The 16,826-nt window shown below is 50.3% G+C and overlaps 1 protein-coding gene across 8 annotated transcripts; it reads right to left on the reverse strand.

Annotated features, from left to right (window-relative positions):
• Positions 1 to 507: 507 nt before the first annotated feature.
• LOC136381179 (carbohydrate sulfotransferase 6) lies at positions 508 to 16,565 on the reverse strand. Of its 8 annotated transcripts, none has more exons than XM_066349580.1 (4): positions 16,491 to 16,565; positions 16,202 to 16,285; positions 15,827 to 15,977; positions 508 to 2,760 (listed from the first exon to the last, which is right to left on the reverse strand). In XM_066349580.1, exons 1-4 carry the CDS (start codon positions 16,495 to 16,497, stop codon positions 1,557 to 1,559), a joined length of 1,446 nt encoding a protein of 481 aa, XP_066205677.1. In that variant the 5' UTR covers positions 16,498 to 16,565; the 3' UTR covers positions 508 to 1,556. The 8 variants fall into 8 exon arrangements, with proteins under 8 accessions (XP_066205677.1, XP_066205681.1, XP_066205684.1 ...); XM_066349584.1 differs by lacking the exon at positions 16,491 to 16,565 and adding an exon at positions 4,585 to 4,660 and having other exon boundaries at positions 15,827 to 15,974; positions 16,202 to 16,338; XM_066349587.1 differs by lacking the exon at positions 16,491 to 16,565 and having other exon boundaries at positions 15,827 to 15,974; positions 16,202 to 16,337.
• Between the last annotated feature and the right edge of the window lie 261 nt (positions 16,566 to 16,826).

The raw sequence follows: 16,826 nt of genomic DNA on the forward strand, positions 1-16,826 counted from the left end.
CCTCAGAGCAAAATCTCCCTTCTCTCTTCATCCTCCTTCTTATTGTGTGGCCTTGGACAACTCCCTTCACATTTGTGTTTTGCTTGTCAAAATTTACAGGCTGGCCCTGGCCGGTTGGCTCAGTGGTAGAGCGTCGGCCTGGTGTGCGAAGTCCCGGGTTCGATTCCCAGCCAGGGCACACAGGAGAAGCACCCATCTGCTTCTCCACCCCTCCCCCTCTCCTTCCTCTCTGTCTCTCTCTTCCCCTCCTGCAGCCAAGGCTTCATTGGAGCAAAGATGGCCAGGGCGCTGGGGATGGCTCCATGGCCTCTGCCTCAGGTGCTGGAGTGGCTCTGGTCGCGACAGAGCGACGCCCCGGATGGGCAGAGCATCGCCCCCTGGTGGGCGTGCCAGGTGGATCCTGGTCAGGCGCATGCGGGAGTCTGACTGCCTCCCCGTTTCCAGCTTCAGAAGAATACAAAAAAAAAAAAAAAATTTACAGGCTATGAACTCCACTCTTTATTACACAGGTTAATGATATTTATTTCTGTAGAGTAGGATCTTTCCTGTCAGGACAAATCAAAGGTCCATCTTACCTGGGCAGGTGAGGGGGGTTTGTGGGCTCCTGGGAGATGGGGCAGAGAGAAGCTAAGGGGAGACACAAGGTAAGAGGCATCTCGTCTGATGATTTCTTTTTTCTTTTTCTTCTTTTCCAAGTGAGAGGAGGGGAGATAGACAGACTCCTGCATATGCCCCATGGTGATCCACCTGGCAACTACCATCTAGGGCCGATGCTCTGCCCATCTGGGGCCATGCTCACAACTGACCTATTTTTAGGGCCTGAGGTGGGGGCTCCATGGAGCCATCCTCAGCACCCAGGCCGATGCGCTCGAACCAATTGAGCCATGGCAGCAGGAGAGGAGGAGAGAGAGAGAGAGAGAAAGAGGGAGAAATGGGAGGGGTAGGGGTGGAGAAGCAGATGGCCGCTTCTCCTGTGTGCCCTGACTGGGAATCAAACCTGGGACATCTACACATTGGGAAGATACTCTATCCATCAAGCCAACTGGCCAAGGCCTCGTCTGATTTCTTAGGAAAATTCAGATGGATATAAATGTCAACAGCTTTGATGGAGTGTGGTGCCAATGAAAGGGAGGTGTGGGGGGAGATGTACAGATTTCAGGGGCCAGCTCACCCCAGGGACCCTCCACTCCCAGACTGGGAGGAGACACCCCCTCAGCTGCTGGATAATGCATCACCCCAAGGGAGGAGAGGAGTAAAGGAGAGGAAAAAGTAGAAGCCAAGTTGTCTGGACTATCCCCAGTGCCCAGAGGAAGTGGGGAAAGCTTTGCTTTCCATGAAGAATGTGCCTGATGAGAACCCAGCTCCCAACAAGAACTAGAAGGAAAGTCAAGAAGTGGCGATAAAGAAACAAAGAGTTTGGGGCCGCAGTCCTTTCCTAAAACAATGGAAGGCTACCAAACTCCCAGCCCCTCAGTAGTGGCCAGTGCCCTGGGTACCCTCGCTCTCTGCCTAGTTTCCTCCTGGCCCTGGCAACCACCACAACGCCCCCCCACCCACTAAGGCCCGGGGCGCGCATCAGTGGACGATGCCCAGCTGAAGCTGCTTGGACCGCGCGGCAGCACCAAGTCCAGGGCGAGGTCCCGCTGCTCCTCCTCGGAAAACACAGGCCGGTAGCCCAGCAGCTGCAGTGCGCCCGCACACAGTTCCTGCACGCGGCGGATCTTGGTGAAGGGCAGCGCATGGCGCCAGGCCTGGGAGACATTGAGTGCGTCACGAGAAGTGGTCTTGAAGGCCTCCCTGCGTGCACCAGGCCCGGACCCGTGCGTGATGTTGTGGATCCAGGCCTCCAGCTGCGGGGTGAGTCTCAGGCCGGCGAAGGCATAGAGTGCACGGATCTCGGGCAGCGGTGCTCGTGCCAGGTCCTCGAAGCGCACCAAGCGGTAGCGGTCACGCAAAAAGGGAGGTGGTTTGCGGGTGGCGGCCTCAGCAATGCGCACGTGGCTGCGGCACACCTCGCGTACCACGCGCAGGCCCGGGTCGGCCTCCACCCACGTGCCGTTGGTGCCCAGCACGATGCCATTGTCACGTGCCAGTGCCTTGGCCGTCTGCTCACGTGAGCGCAGCACGGCCCGCGGGTCGCGCACCAGGTGCACTATGTGCAGGTTGAGCGCTGGGTCGGTGAGCAGTGGGTAGAGCACCTGCAGGTTGAAGAAGCGCACCTCCTTGAGCACCACGTGGCTGTAGGAGCGGCAGGCTTCCTGGGCCAGGCTGAAGGGCCTCCGTGCACACAGCGGCTTGCATACGGCCTCGCTGCTGATGGCTCCGCGCTGAAAGGCACTGCAGGCTGGTGGCGAGCACAGTGCACGGCTCACCGCCCATTGGAAGAGGTCCGAGAGGTTGCGACGCCATGGCAGGTAGGCGTCAAACACGTCCATGTCACACAGGAAGACCGAGCGCACAAGGTCACGCACCGCCATGTGTAGCGCCGGTGCACTGCCCTGCGACAAGGCGGCCCACACGTGCCATGCAGGCTCCATCAGGTAGAAGACATCCGGGTGCTGGCTGAAGAGCTGGCCCACGAAGGACGAGCCTGAGCGCCACGAGGACAGCACCAACACGTGCACCCGTTCCTCGCCACCCGCTGGGGATGTCAGCCTGGGCCGGGAGACCAGGAAGAGCAGGAGGCCAGTCTGCGCCAGCAGGAGCGCGGTCACCGCGGTGCTGGAGATGCGTGGCAGCCACATGCTGCAGGCAGGGAGCCTGCGGGAGGGGAGTTTAGCCGTTAGGGACCGTGTCCCACTCATCCAACACCCCGAGTCCTGCACAGCGATTGCCGGGAGCAGCCCTAAGAATGTGACATTAAGACCTAAGCCATTCTAGTCTATGCAGAGCAAAAGGCCAGTGGCAAAATAATGTGAGAAACCTCTTCTGCTCTCTTCCTCTTCCTCATTTCCTCTCTCCCTATCTGGTGAAGGAAATATTTCAAAAATAAAACCCTTGCCTTTTGGTTAAGAATTCTTTTAGGGAGACACATTTAGGTTGTTAACTAAACAGCTTGACGGGGGATTTGGCTCCTTCAGGTTGAAGCCTGACTCAGATATTTGCTAGCCTGTGAACTTAGATCAAATAATCTCTCTGTGACTCAGCTTACCCATCTGTAAAAAGGGGTGAGCTTCTGCATTGTTTCAATTTTTTTAAATAAATAAATAAATAAATAAATGCCTGACCAGGCAGTGGCGCAGTGGATAGAGCATTGGACTGGGATGCAGAAGGACCCAGGTTCGAGACCCCGAGGTCACCCGCTTGAGTGTGGGCTCATCTGGCTTGAGCAAAAAAGCTCACCAGCTTGGACACAAGGTCACTGGCTCAAGCAAGGGGTTACTCGGTCTGCCGTAGCCCCACGATCAAGGCACATATGAGAAAGCAATCAATGAACAGCTATGGTGTCGCAACGAAAAACTGATGATTGATGCTTCTCATTTCTCTCTGTTCCTGTCTCTCTGTCCCTATCTATTCCTCTCTCTATAAATAAATAAATAAATAATTTTTTTTTCCTGTATTTTTCTGAAGCTGGAAACGGGGAGAGACAGTCAGACAGACTCCCGCATGCGCCCGACCGGGATCCACCCGGCACACCCACCAGGGGCAACGCTCTGCCCACCAGGGGGTGATGCTCTGCCCCTCCGGGGCGTCGCTCTTTTGCGACCAGAGCCACTCTAGCGCCTGGGGCAGAGGCCAAGGAGCCATCCCCAGTGCCCGGGCCATCTTTGTTCCAATGGAGCCTTGGCTGCGGGAGGGGAAGAAAGAGACAGAGAGGAAGGGGGGGGGGGGTTGGAGAAGCAAATGGGTGCTTCTCCTATGTGCCCTGGCCGGGGATCGAACCCGGGTCCCCCGCACGCCAGGCCGACGCTCTACCGCTGAGCCAACCGGCCAGGGCCAATAAATAAATTTTTTTAACAAGCAGATACAACTTTTGTTATTAAAAGTAAACAAACAGCTTGACCTGTGGTGACACAATGGATAGAACACCAGCCTGGAATGCTGAGGTCACCGGTTCAAACCCCTGGGCTTGCCTGGTCAAGGCTCATACAGCAATCAATGAACAACTAAAATGAAGCAACAATGAGTTGATACTTCTCATTCCTCACCTTCTCTCCCCTCTCTGTAAAGTCAATAAACAAAATTTAAAAAGTAAACAAATAGCCCTGGCCAGATAGCTGGGTTGGTTAAAGCTTCGTCCTGAAGCAGAGGTTGCCGGTTTGATCCCTGGTCGGGGCACATACAGGAACAGATTGATGTTCCTCTCTCTCTCTCCCTTCCCCTCTGGCTAAAATCAATAAATTAAAAATTAAAAAAATTTTTTTTAAGGGAACAAATAAATAAAAGAACACCAACTGTTGCCATTACCACGGGGAGTGAAGTGCTACAGGGTGCAGGGACTCCAGAGGGAGGGTACCCTTCTGGAGCCCAGAGTTTGCAGAAGAAGCCAGTTCAGGGAGAGGTAGGATGGAGCTAGAGAAGCTGGGAAGTGCGGGCAGTCAGGCCCCTGGTGGCTGCTTGCCCTTCTCTGCTGCGGTGACTCACCACTGTCCAGGGCTGCTGGGATAACTGCCCACCTCAATCACAAGTCCATGGGTGGCGCCTGGAGGGGCCCCAGGTCCTGAGAAGGCAGGAGGGAGGCTCAGAGCCCCACGGGGAGGGGGGGGCGCTAGCCCTGCACATGGGGAGGCTGCCCCGACCCTGGCTGAAGCTGAAGCTGGGCAGGGACCAGGTGCTGGATACATTTTTCCAAATGAGTGAATTGACTGTCCTGTTCAGTGCAGGAGGGGACTGGCTTCGAGTTCCTCCCATGCCACTTAGGAGCTATGAGACCTGGGGCTAATGACTTCACTTTTCCAAGGCTCAATTTCTTTTGTATTTGGGGATAATGTTTAACCTCTTACAGCTGCGAGGAATGCTGATCCAAACACAGGTAAGGAAAGGGCCTGGTAAGGTGCCATACTTCTTCCCCATGTTATTGTGGTGGTGTTGAGCTGTGTCTGGAGGGGAGGAACCATGGCGGATCACCCGGGTGAGACACCCTGAGGTCACCTATGCTGGGAATCCCAGCACTGCCCAGGCCCACTTCTAGCCCCTGAGTCCTTTGGTGAATCTTTAAAATGTCATGCTTGTGCTGCAGAAAGGAACACCGAGCCTCCCACACCCCAAGGTCTCTGAGTTTTCTCCTCTTTGCACCTGTTGTTCCTGCAATGATCTCAGGTATGAGGTGCTTTGGAAGGAAGGGGCCTCGAAGTTTCCTCCTTGCCTTCACAGCACAGCACTTGTTCCCTAATAACAGCCTCCCTGTCTGTGTCACCACTGCGAGAAGCCAGGGTCTAAACTGCAAGCAGATCCCTTATCAGGAGGCTGCAGGAGTGGGTGGAGGATGCCCAAAGCTGCCATCTGCCGACTCCAGAAACTGCCTCCTGAATCCCATGCCCACTCTTGGAAAACCTGGAAGACAAGGCGAGTAGCCACCCATCCGCTCTGCACTTGTTATCTCCTCTCTATGAGGGTGTGCTCCCCCTGGGAACAGGGGGTGCAACAGGAAAGGAACTCATAACTCATGTATGCTGACATAAATCATCTCACGTGTGAGATGCTGTATATCCACTCTATGATTTAACTCAGTGACCCCTGAGTTGCATTATGATCTCAGTTATTTAGGCAAGGAACCCAAGGTTTGGAGAGACAGCAGGAAGCTGGGATTCCAACCCAGGACTCCCATTGCTAAGTTCCTGGTGCTCTTTGATCATAGACCACCAGCCTCTCCAATCCCTGGGAGGTCCCTGCAGAGTGCAGGAACCTGATGCTGTGGCTCCAACACAGCTGCCCTGGGCAGCCGAAGCCTCCCCTGGAGACAAGGATCTTGACCACAGGCCAAGGAGCTTGTTACCTGCACTCCAGGGAAGTCAGAGGTCTCTTCTTAAGTGACTAACACAACACAGGAACCGCTATCTGATCCTGTTATTGGAACTCAAGAGCTAGGAAGGGGAGTTGAAACATCCTATGTCACACAGGGGAGTTGAAACATCCTATGTCACACAGGGTGTCCAGAGAAGTCCAGGTCCCCATAAGGAGCCTTAAGTTCAACACGCCTACCAATTGCCCCCGAGTTCAAAGTTAGGAAGAACATGTCAGGCAGCCCCGTGACATGTACTTTATCTTCATGATTGAATTTTATCCTTCCCAAGTCCCTAGGAAGTAGAGATTATCCCTATCTGTTTTCATTGAGGCAATGGACTCAGAGACATGAATACTCAGCTAGTAAGGCACAGGCAGAGGTTTAAATCCAAGTGCCAGATGCCCAGTAGAGAGTTCTGGTATGGATCTCATTCCTAAGCCCTTGCTCACTGAAGGTTCCCCATCCTGGAAGTCCTATCCCCCTCCCTTATGATGTTGTGTTTTTGTTTGTTTGTTTGTTTGTTTTGTATTTTTCTGAAGTGAGAAGCGGAGGAGAGGCAGAGAGACACACTCCCTCATGCGCCCGACCGGGACCCACCCAGCAAGTCCACTAGGGGTCGATGCTCTGCTCAGTTGGGGCATTGCTCCATTGCAATCAGAGTCATTCTAGCGCCTGAGGCAGAGGCCATGGAGCCATCCTCAGTACCCGGGTCAACTTTGCTCCAATGGAGCCTTGGCTGCAGGAGGGAAAGAGAGAGACAGAGAGAAAAAAGAGGAGGAAGGGTGGAGAAGCAGGTGGGTGCTTTTCCTGTGTGCCCTGGCCGGGAATCAAACCTGGGACATCCACATGCTGGCCTGACACTCTACCACTGAGCCAATTGCCAGGGCCTGAATTTGTTCCTTTTTATAGTCTTGTCAAGAGGTATATATTCATTATATGTTAAATTTTTGAAAAATGTAACACATAGAAGTAGCACAAAATAATAAATGTACAGATGAGGGCATCATGGGCTCATATTTTATTTGTGAAAAACTAGGAAAGGAGTCCCATCCTCTGTCAGACATAGACCCACATGGGAGCACAGGAGGCACTTAGTCCAAAAAAAAAAAGGGACATTCTCTGTCCTCTCCATCACCCCAGGCCCTCTCAGAGGCAACCCCACCTCCAACTTCCACCAAGTCTTCAGTGGTGTTGATAATGATGATGAAAATAATCATCTATTTCAGGGGAGGAGGGTGGGAGTAAAGTACAAGGGACCATAGAAAGAATAGAAAGTTCCCTCTTCTACCCAAACATCCAGGACCACCTTCCACTTTCTCAAGTTACTGAAACTGTTTCATCAGAAAGTCTTCTGAAAATTTATTTTTGTCAAAATAATCCACATAGCTTGAATGAGCCTAAGGTATCCCCGGAAGTTTATACAAGAGAGTGACTATTCCCGTTCCCCCTGAATGGGGACTGAGACAGCTGGGAAAGACGCTTTGCAATAAATCAATGAATCCTCTTTTGTACCTTCTGAATGGACCCATATGAACATATTACCAACTTAAAAATAACTGTACTAAAATGCCTTTAAAGGTACATAGTTTAAAAAGTTAAATAGTTATATTTTATTGCTCCAAAATCCCACTTAACAAGAGGCTTTAATGTTTGTTACTTGTTTCTTCTGCTGATTCTTTCTTTCTTCTTAAAAAAAAAAAAAGCATCTATTACGACTGTTTAAATTTATGGCATTTCAGCTCACTTATTATAATGAAAGATAAGGGTTTATCTTCACTATATACGAACACACACTTTCCTTTCCCCTCTAGCCTTCTAAGATAAGTTTTTGTTATGTCAATATTCAAAATTTATGTGACTTTATAAAACAATTCACAGCTCAAGTATGGAAGCAGTAAGAGTACATGTCCTTTCTTGAATAACCCTGTGCGTGTGTTTCCTTTCCTTTTTTTTTTTTTTTTTTTTTTTTAAGATTTTACTTATTGATTTTATAAAGAAGAGAGAGAGAGAGAAAGAAAGGGGGTGGAGGCAGCAGGAAGCATCAACTTGTAGTAGTTGCTTCCTGTATGTGCCTTGACCAGGCAAGCCCAGGGCTTCGAACCGGAGACCTCAGCATTCCAGGTTGATGGGTTATCCACTGCGCAACTACAGGTCAGGTATAACCCTGTGTTTTTGTTGTTGTTTTTTATCAGAGTTAAGTTGCCTTTACAGATTATGATTGTAATGGAAAGGTTGAAAGATAAAATTAAGGAAATAGAGAAAGTAGAACAAAATTGACAAATGATGAATAAAAGATGGGAAATAGAAAAAAAATAAGAAAGCAGAAGGTACCTGACCTGTAGTTGTGCAATGGATAAATCATTGACCTGGAATGCTGAGGTCACCGGTTCCGGTTCGAAGCCCTGGGCTTGCCTGGTCAAGGCACATATGGGGGTTGATGCTTCCTGCTTCTCTCCCCTTCTCTCTCTCTCTCTCTCTCCCCCCCTCCCCCTCTCAAAAGTCAAGAAAGAAAGAAAGAAAGAGAGAGAGAGAGAGAGAGAGAGAGAGGAAGGAAGGGAGGGAGGGAGGGAGGGAGGGAGGGAGGGAGGGAGGGAGGGAGGGAGGGAGGAAGGAAGGAAGGAAGGAAGGGGCAATCCAGGAGGTTCCATGTCCAGGGTCCCTATCACGGTAGAGCTGACAATCTAGTTGGGAACATTAAAGACACAGACACAACCATGAGATGGTCAAGAGAGCAGGTGGTGGACTGAGTGAGTGGCCTAGGCATCCAGTGCCACGGGAGCGTCATGACGATCCTGGCATGCACACTGCCATCCTTGGTTCTAGAAGAATCCCCCACCTGGCCTCCCTTCCACCCATACTGCACAGAGCCAGCAGAGCTGCCCACACCACACGTTTGATCATGTCATTCTCCTACTCAGCCACCTTCTACTTTCCAGACTCACTTCTCATAATTCCCAAACAGCATCCTATGCTTTACGATCTGGAATCACTACTGCGCCTCAGGCCAGCTCCATGCTCCCCCAACACCGTTGTAAGGACCGAGCCCTGACTCCCACCTGGAGTCATCTCAGCTTCCTCTGCAGACACCTCACCCGTGCCTCCCTCAAGGCCTGCACCACAGTGCCTTGCATGACATGTGTGACACTGCCTCCCCTTCTTGTCTGTGAGTAACCGGAGAGCTGAGGTTGTGAGCATCCGTTCTCAGGCATCCAGTGTGGGGGCCGACCCTACATGGGTGCACTGGACAGGGCTGTTTGTGTCCACTCAGTACCCGTTCCCCTTTCTTCTGATTTCTTCTGATAATATAATAACCTCTAGATTTCTCCTGGAGGAACCACCCTTCACCCATACAGAGTGCGTGTGGTTTGGATGGGCTGACCCACCACCCCCTGGTTCTTAGGGCGTTGTGTGACTCAAGCTTGGCGTATCTGTATATTCCACACTCTATCCATCCACCACAGTGATTGGCTTAAGGAATAGGTATCTGCCCCAAGTCCAATGTGAGGGTTTTTGTAGCTCTGGCCTGAGTATAAAGCCAACATAGAAGGAAACCGAGCAGAGAGAGGAAGGATGAGAGTTCATGCAAGCTGACTGCATCCGGATCCAGCTGTGCAGGACTCACTGTGGACTTCCTGGCTGGGGAAGATACTCCATTTCTGCTTAAGCCAGTCTGAGTTGAGTTTCTGTCACCACCAACAGTTCTGATTCGATAGTGGATCCCCTTGGTGGGGGCAGGTGGCATGATGGGCAGCACTGTAAAAGAGCAGGGGCAGAGCTTCTGGGCAGCTGGGCATGCCCTGTTTCTTGATGATGAGGATATTAATTGCATATGTGTGCTTCACTTGTGAAAAGTTTATCAAGCTCTATTTATATGACCTGTAATCGTTTCTGTATGTATATTTAAGTAAAAAGATAAAAATTCTGGCCCTGGCCGGTTGGCTCAGCGGTAGAGCGTTGGCCTGGCGTGCGGGGGACCCGGGTTTGATTCCCGGTCAGGGCACATAGGAGAAGCGCCCATTTGCTTCTCCACCCCCCCTCCTTCCTCTGTCTCTCTCTTCCCCTCCCGCAGCCAAGGCTCCATTGGAGCAGAGATGGCCTGGGTGCTGGGGATGGCTCCTTGGCCTCTGCCCCAGGCGCTAGAGTGGCTCTGGTCACGGCAGAGCGACGCCCCGGAGGGCCAGAGCATTGCCCCCTGGTGGGCAGAGCATCGCCCCTGGTGGGCGTGCCGGGTGGATCCCAGTCGGGTGCATGCGGGAGTCTGTCTGACTGTCTCTCCCCGTTTCCAGCTTCAGAAAAATACAAAAAAAAAAAAAAAAAAAAAAAAAAAAATTCTGACTGAATAAATAGTAAGTGTCCTATCAGGGAAAGTCCCCAAGACTGAATGAATAAATAATAAATACTTGCTGATTGAAGTCAGATACTTTGTGATCTAAATCCAAAGGAAGTAATTCCCCACTTACCCCGCATTTCTTTCTGTCAAGCATCTTAAAGTTACGAGACCATCTACATATCCCTGACTATTTCTTGGCTTGAGAGATATAGGAAGGAGTTATTGTTCTGATTGGCAGATGAGTACAGGGCAAGGATGGTTTGCCATGGAAGGGGCCGAGCCGGAGCCCAGGAATCTAGCTCTCTGGGCAGCACGGACTCGCAGCCCAGCTCTGCCTGCCCTTTAACGCAGCAGTCTCTCCTGTCACCAGCCTCTCCCAGCCCTGGCAAAGAATCTAAGGCTGTGAAATGTAATAGTAGGTACAAATCCCTGGCTCAGATTTCTCTGTTTGGCATCAGCTGGAGGCCATTCGTGTTCAGGAATCCCAAAGACCAGACAAAATGGATTCTGGATGTGGGATCAGTGAACTCTAGGTATCAAGGGCCACCCCGGGGGGTGCAAAACAGCTCTAATGGAGCCCAGGACACCAAAAAGGGAGAAAGCTGAAAAGTAGGGAAAGAAAGAAGAGAAAAGGAAGAGGAGGGAAAGAGAAAAGGAAAATAAGAGAAAAAGAAAATAGAGCAGAGAGGGAGGAAAAGATAGAGAAGGAGGAAGATGAGTGTTTGTGGTGGGGTGGGAACAAGGACCATCTCCTGAGGGCTTCCTATATGCCAAGCCTTTCCCACCTATCTTCAGATTTACTCTTCACAGCAACCCTATGAAGACGACCAGATGTTCATCCCTATTTAACAGATGCAGAAACTGAGGCTTAGAAAGATTAAGGAACTGGCCTAAAGGACCCACCCAGAAGCTAAGTCAGAATTTGAACCTTACTAGTCTAAGTTTAGAACTTTGAACTATTAGCGTATCAAGTGGAAAAACACAAGTCACAAAACATACACATAGATACACATACCAAGCATGTTAATTGTGAATGATACCGGTTGTGTTAAAAATACATGAATATCAAAGGACACCATCAAGAAAATAAGAGAACACCCACAGAAAATATTTGCAAATCATATATATAGCAAAGGAATTATACCCAGAATATATAAAAAGCTGTTACAACTCAACAGTAAAAGGCCCTGGCCGAAGTTCAGTTGATTAGAGCATTGTCCTGATATGCCAAAGTTGTAGTTTCAATCCCTGGTCAGGGCACATACAGGAATCAACCAATGAGTGCATAAATAAGTGGAACAAGAAATCAATGATTCTTCTCTCTCTCCTGCCTCTATAAAATCAATTAATTTTTTTTTCTTTTGCATTTTTCTGAAGCTGGAAACAGGGAGAGACAGTCAGACAGACTCCCGCATGTGCCCGATTGGGATCCACCCGGCACGCCCACCATGGGGCGACGCTCTGCCCACCAGGGGGCGATGCTCTGCCCCTCCGAGGCGTCGCCATGTTGCGACCAGAGCCACTCTAGCGCCTGAGGCAGAGGCCACAGAGCCATCCCCAGCGCCCAGGCCATCTTTGCTCCAATGGAGCCTCAGCTGTGGGAGGGGAAGAGAGAGACAGAGAGGAAGGCGCGGCGGAGGGGTGGAGAAGCAAATGGGCGCTTCTCCTGTGTGCCCTGGCCGGGAATCGAACCCGGGTCCTCCGCACGCTAGGCCGACGCTCTACCGCTGAGCCAACCGGCCAGGGCATAAAATCAATTTTTAAAAAAAGAGACAACCTGAAATAGGAATGGGCAAAAGATTTGAGTAGAAATCTCTCTAAAGAAGATGTATAAATAACCTATAAGCACATGAAAAGATGCTTGGCGTTTTTAGTTTAGAGAATGCTAATGAAAACTACAACGAGAGCCCACTCTCCATCCACTCGGATGGCTATAATGAAAAGGACAGCTAGTAACAAGTGTTAGTGAGAATGAGGAGAGATTGGAACCCTCATCCACTGCTGATGGAAATGGGAAAGGTGCAGCTGCTGTGGAAAATAGGCAGTTCCTCAAAAGTTGAAACCATCACCAAGTGATGTAACTCCACTCCAAAATATATGTCCCAGAGAACTGAAAACATATGCCCACACAAAAACTTGTTTACAAACTGTCACAGCAGCATTATTCATAATGGCCAAAAAGTGGAAACATCTCAGATGTTCATCAACTGATGACTGGATAAACTAAATGTGATTTATCCATACAATTGAATATTAATTACCTGGCAATAAAAAAGGAATGAAGTATTGATACATGCTACAGCATAAATGAGCCTTGAGATGATTAATGCACAACAATGAATATACTATGAACCAGTGAATTATAGGACTCTGGCCAGTTAGCTCAGTTGGTTAGAGTGCTGTCTGGAAATGCCAAGGTTGTGGGTTCATTTCGCAGTCAGGGCACTTATGAAAAGCAACCAATGAATGCACAACTAAGTGGAACAACAAATGAACGCTTCTCTCTTTCTCTCCTTCTTCTTCTGTCTCTCTAAAATCAATCAACCAATAACAATAACAAAAATAAACCAGTGAATCATATACTTTAAAAGGGTGAACTTTAAGGTATGTGAATTATAGCTCAATAAAGCTGTCATAAATAATACAAAAATATGTACAGAAGGAAATCTGGAAGGATGTGTGCTGAATATTAGTGGTTATTTTTCTTTTTTAAATTTAATTTATTTATTTTTTATTTTTTACAGAGACAGAGAGAGAGTCAGAGAGAGGGATAGACAAGGACAGACAGACAGGAATAGAGATGAGAAGCATCAATCATCAGGCTTTTTTTTGTTTTTGTTTTTTTTGTATTTTTCTGAAGCTGGAAACGGGGAGAGACAGGTCAGACAGATTCCCGCATGCACCCGACCGGGATCCACCCGGCACGCCCACCAGGGGCGAAGCTCTGCCCACCAGGGGGCGATGCTCTGCCCCTCTGGGGCGTCGCTCTGCCGCGACCAGAGCCACTCTAGCGCCTGGGGCAGAGGCCAAGGAGCCATCCCCAGCGCCCGGGCCATCTTTGTTCCAATGGAGCCTTGGCTGCGGGAGGGGAAGAGAGAGACAGAGAGGAAGGAGGAGAGGGGTGGAGAAGCAAATGGGCGCTTCTCCTATGTGCCCTGGCCGGGAATCGAACCCGGGTCCTCCACACGCCAGGCTGACGCTCTACCGCTGAGCCAACTGGCCAGGGCCAATCATCAGTTTTTCATTGTGACACCTTAGTTGTTCATTGATTGCTTTCTCATACGTGCCTTGACTGTGGGGCTACAGCAGACCAAATAACCCCTTGCTCAAGACAGCGACCTTGGGTCCAAGCTGGTGAGCCTCACTCAAACCAGATGAGCCCACGCCCAAGCTGGCGACCTCGGGGTCTCGAACCTGGGTTCCCCGCATCCCAGTCCGACGCTCCATCCACTGCGCCACCGCCTGGTCAGGCTAGTGGTTATTTTTCTATGGCTAGATTACAGGTAATGTTTTTCCTTATTAGTGTTTTGCTGTATTTTCCAGATAATCTACAATAAACTTTTTATTACTGTAATAATCATAAAATCAGTTCTTTTTAGTTGGTTAAGGGAGGCATGGGTAGAGTTTGCCTGCTCCTGCTTCATGCAGGGAGAGAGGAGCCTGCTGATCCGTTTCCCAGCCTCTGGGGTACCTAGTGACCGGAGGAGAGGGGAACGGGCTGAATGACCTTCTCTGCAGTGATAGGCGTCAATACTCACACGCCCATGCACAACCCTGTGAGCTGGGCTGGGCTGTGGCAGGACGTTTGCCAGGCCCCAAGCCCTAGCCTCATCTGCCATCTCTCTGCTGGCCCTATGAGGGACTGGGTGGCATCAGCCCGAGTCAGGGAGGCTGCAGCTGCGCAGCCCAGATGCTGCTGAAGAAAACACACTTGTCTGTAAGAATCTATTAGGAAATGAAATTGAATTAGGTTGGGAAAGGAGCCTCAAGCCCCAGCTCTGAGTCCCCCTGGGGGCACTTCAGAGCAAATAACACATAAACCTCTTTCCCTGGCTCTGAGCTTTGGGGATCTTCAAAGTACACCTAGCATAGCAGCTAATTTGGTCTAAATCATAGAACCTGCGAGCTAGGGGCCCTACAGTTGGCTCCCACCTTTTCTCTGGTAATACTCGTATGGAGTGGAGGTCGGGAGTGCACATTTGGCACCTTTTCTCTGGTAACACTCGTATGGAGTGGAGGTCGGGAGTGCACATTTGGCACCTTTCCCTGTGTTCCCAGATGTTGACCAAGCCCTTTTTATTACAAAGATCATCTAGAATGTTCTCTGGTTTATTTATGTAACCTTTATTTTGATTGATTTATTTTTAAAAGTAAATCATTCTTACAATGACATAAAAAAGGGCATTGTTTCCCCTAACCCATAAAATGGGGGAAATAACACAGGAGTAGGCAAAAGTAGGTTTACGTAATACAAATGAATAATACAGTAATTAATAAATAGCAATACAGGAATTAACTGCTTTGTGTATTCACAACAGTAAACCTACTATTGCCAACCCCTATACAACCCAAAGCAGAGGCTTAATTTGATGATTAAATGAGTAACTATTTAAAAAGCTTTTAAAACAATGTCTGGCAAATAGTACACTTATACCTATTTGTTCAGGAACGTTCCAAACCTTTGGTTACAACTATGGACTCCTTGGATTTCATAAGGAAAACGCAAAGACAACATAGCCTAACCAGGTTCAGGGGACTCTACCGTCCTTGCAACGGAATGTGGCAAGCCAGGTAAGGGCAGAACATGTACAAGCAAAATATAACAGACTGGGCTCAAATTCTGCCTCTGTAACCAGTAAGCCGTATGACTTTGAGAAAGTCACACCTAAGCTCTCTGTGCTTCAGGTGACTCCTTTGTAAAGAGGCTACCACAGCACCTACCATACTGGCTGGAGAGGAGTAAACGGAACAACTGAGTCCTTAGCGTGGCCCGCGCCCAATGAGCGGCACGCTATTCTTACTAGCTCCGGCACTTGGCTCACTCACTCATGGTTTCAAGGCAGCCAAATCCTTTCTGCTCGTTAGGCCTCAGTTTTCCCATCCTCATGCCTCGGGTACAAGAGGAAAGAGAAAGGAGGATTAACATTTCTTAGGCTCCTATGCTGAGGCCAAGAGAGGTCTTTACTGTTGCCCAGGCAGGGGCTGCCAGACTCAGATCAGCTGGATCTGGTTCCAAATTCACTCACCAAGAGTTCCGTGGAAAAGCCCTTCGAGAGATTAAAACCATAAGCCTTTGAAACTCAAGTTTCAAGAGATAAGGGATTCCCAGCAGTGATCTCGCGTGCAGCTGAAGCCCCAGGAAGATACTTTCAATCCAGTGCCCGGGACAGCAATGCCTTTGCACGTTCAGATACAACCACCACCTTCAGCTACTCCCCCCTAACCCCAACCCCAGCTGCAAGATCAACGCCCCCACACCCGCCCCAACTGGCCCAGCCCCAGGTCGGCCCAGAGTGAGGGCGTCCGCGCGGAGAGCGGACGAACCGACGTACCCCAAAGCTTGGAGTCCTTGGCTGACCTGGCGCGGCTCCCGAGGCTTCGCAAAGACTTCTTGTCGTCTCTTCCAAGGTCCACTCGCACAGCCTGCTGTCTCTTCACTGGGAGCCCGCTGGGGCTGATTTGTTCCGTAGGGTTCCAAGCCTACTAAGGGGCACCGTGCTGGTGATACCTGGGATGGGGCTCTACGGATACCAAGATATTGGAGGCACCTGGGGACCCAAGGCGGAGGGAACGTGGAAACAGGGCAGGAATCCCCGGGGAAGAGAGGCGTGGAAAGAATGGGTTGTTGGGCTGGTGACAGTCCTGGGGCTTACAAGGACCAGTTTCCTCTTGACCCGGGGTCCCCACCCGTGTGGGCCCCGCGCTACCTGTGAGGCCGCCGGCGGCCCGCGCGCGACTCGGCGCTGCCCGCCTGGAGCGGAGCGCACACAATGAGGCGCTTTCAGACGTGGCTGTGGTCCCGGAGCGGCGGGCGGGAGCCAGGGCGGGAGGGAAGGAAGGAAGAAGCCGGTTGGCCCCCGGCTCCCGCTACCCTACCCCCTACGGACCGAGGGGCGGGAGCGGGAGGGCCCCGGATAAGAGGGGCACAGGTGGGTTCAGTGGCTGCAGGAGGCGCAATGTTGGGACGAGGATGTCAAAGGGCTCTGGCGGAGTCACCTCTCATCTCACTAATAGACCAAAACAGTTGTCCCCTTCTCCAGTCCCGAGAAGGCAGGCTCCGGGGAGCACAAAAGGCCCTTGTGAAGGAAAATGAATCCTTTTTTTTAAAAATATGTTATTTATTGATTTTTTTTTTTTTTTTTTTGAGAGAGAGAGAGAGAGGGAGAAACATCAGTTTGTTGTTCCACTTATTAATGCATTCCTTGATTCTTGTATGTGCTGAATCCACAATCTTGGTGCATTGGGACACCGCTCTAAGCAACTGAGCTACCCAGACAGGGCGAAAAAGGAATCTTTTTTTTTTTTTTTTTAATTTTTATTTTATTTATTCAT

Source organism: Saccopteryx leptura, chromosome 9, assembly GCF_036850995.1.
Source record: "Saccopteryx leptura isolate mSacLep1 chromosome 9, mSacLep1_pri_phased_curated, whole genome shotgun sequence".
Lineage (NCBI taxonomy): Eukaryota > Metazoa > Chordata > Mammalia > Chiroptera > Emballonuridae > Saccopteryx > Saccopteryx leptura.

Bases quoted from the DNA above. Each gene is read 5' to 3' on its own strand.
- LOC136381179 (XM_066349580.1), bottom strand. The intron at 15,978-16,201 runs GTAGCGCGGGGC...GGTGCCCCTTAG, and splicing joins GGCCGCCGGCGGCCTCACAG to TAGGCTTGGAACCCTACGGA. The intron at 2,761-15,826 runs GTACGTCGGTTC...CCCCTCCCGCAG, and splicing joins CAAGGACTCCAAGCTTTGGG to GCTCCCTGCCTGCAGCATGT.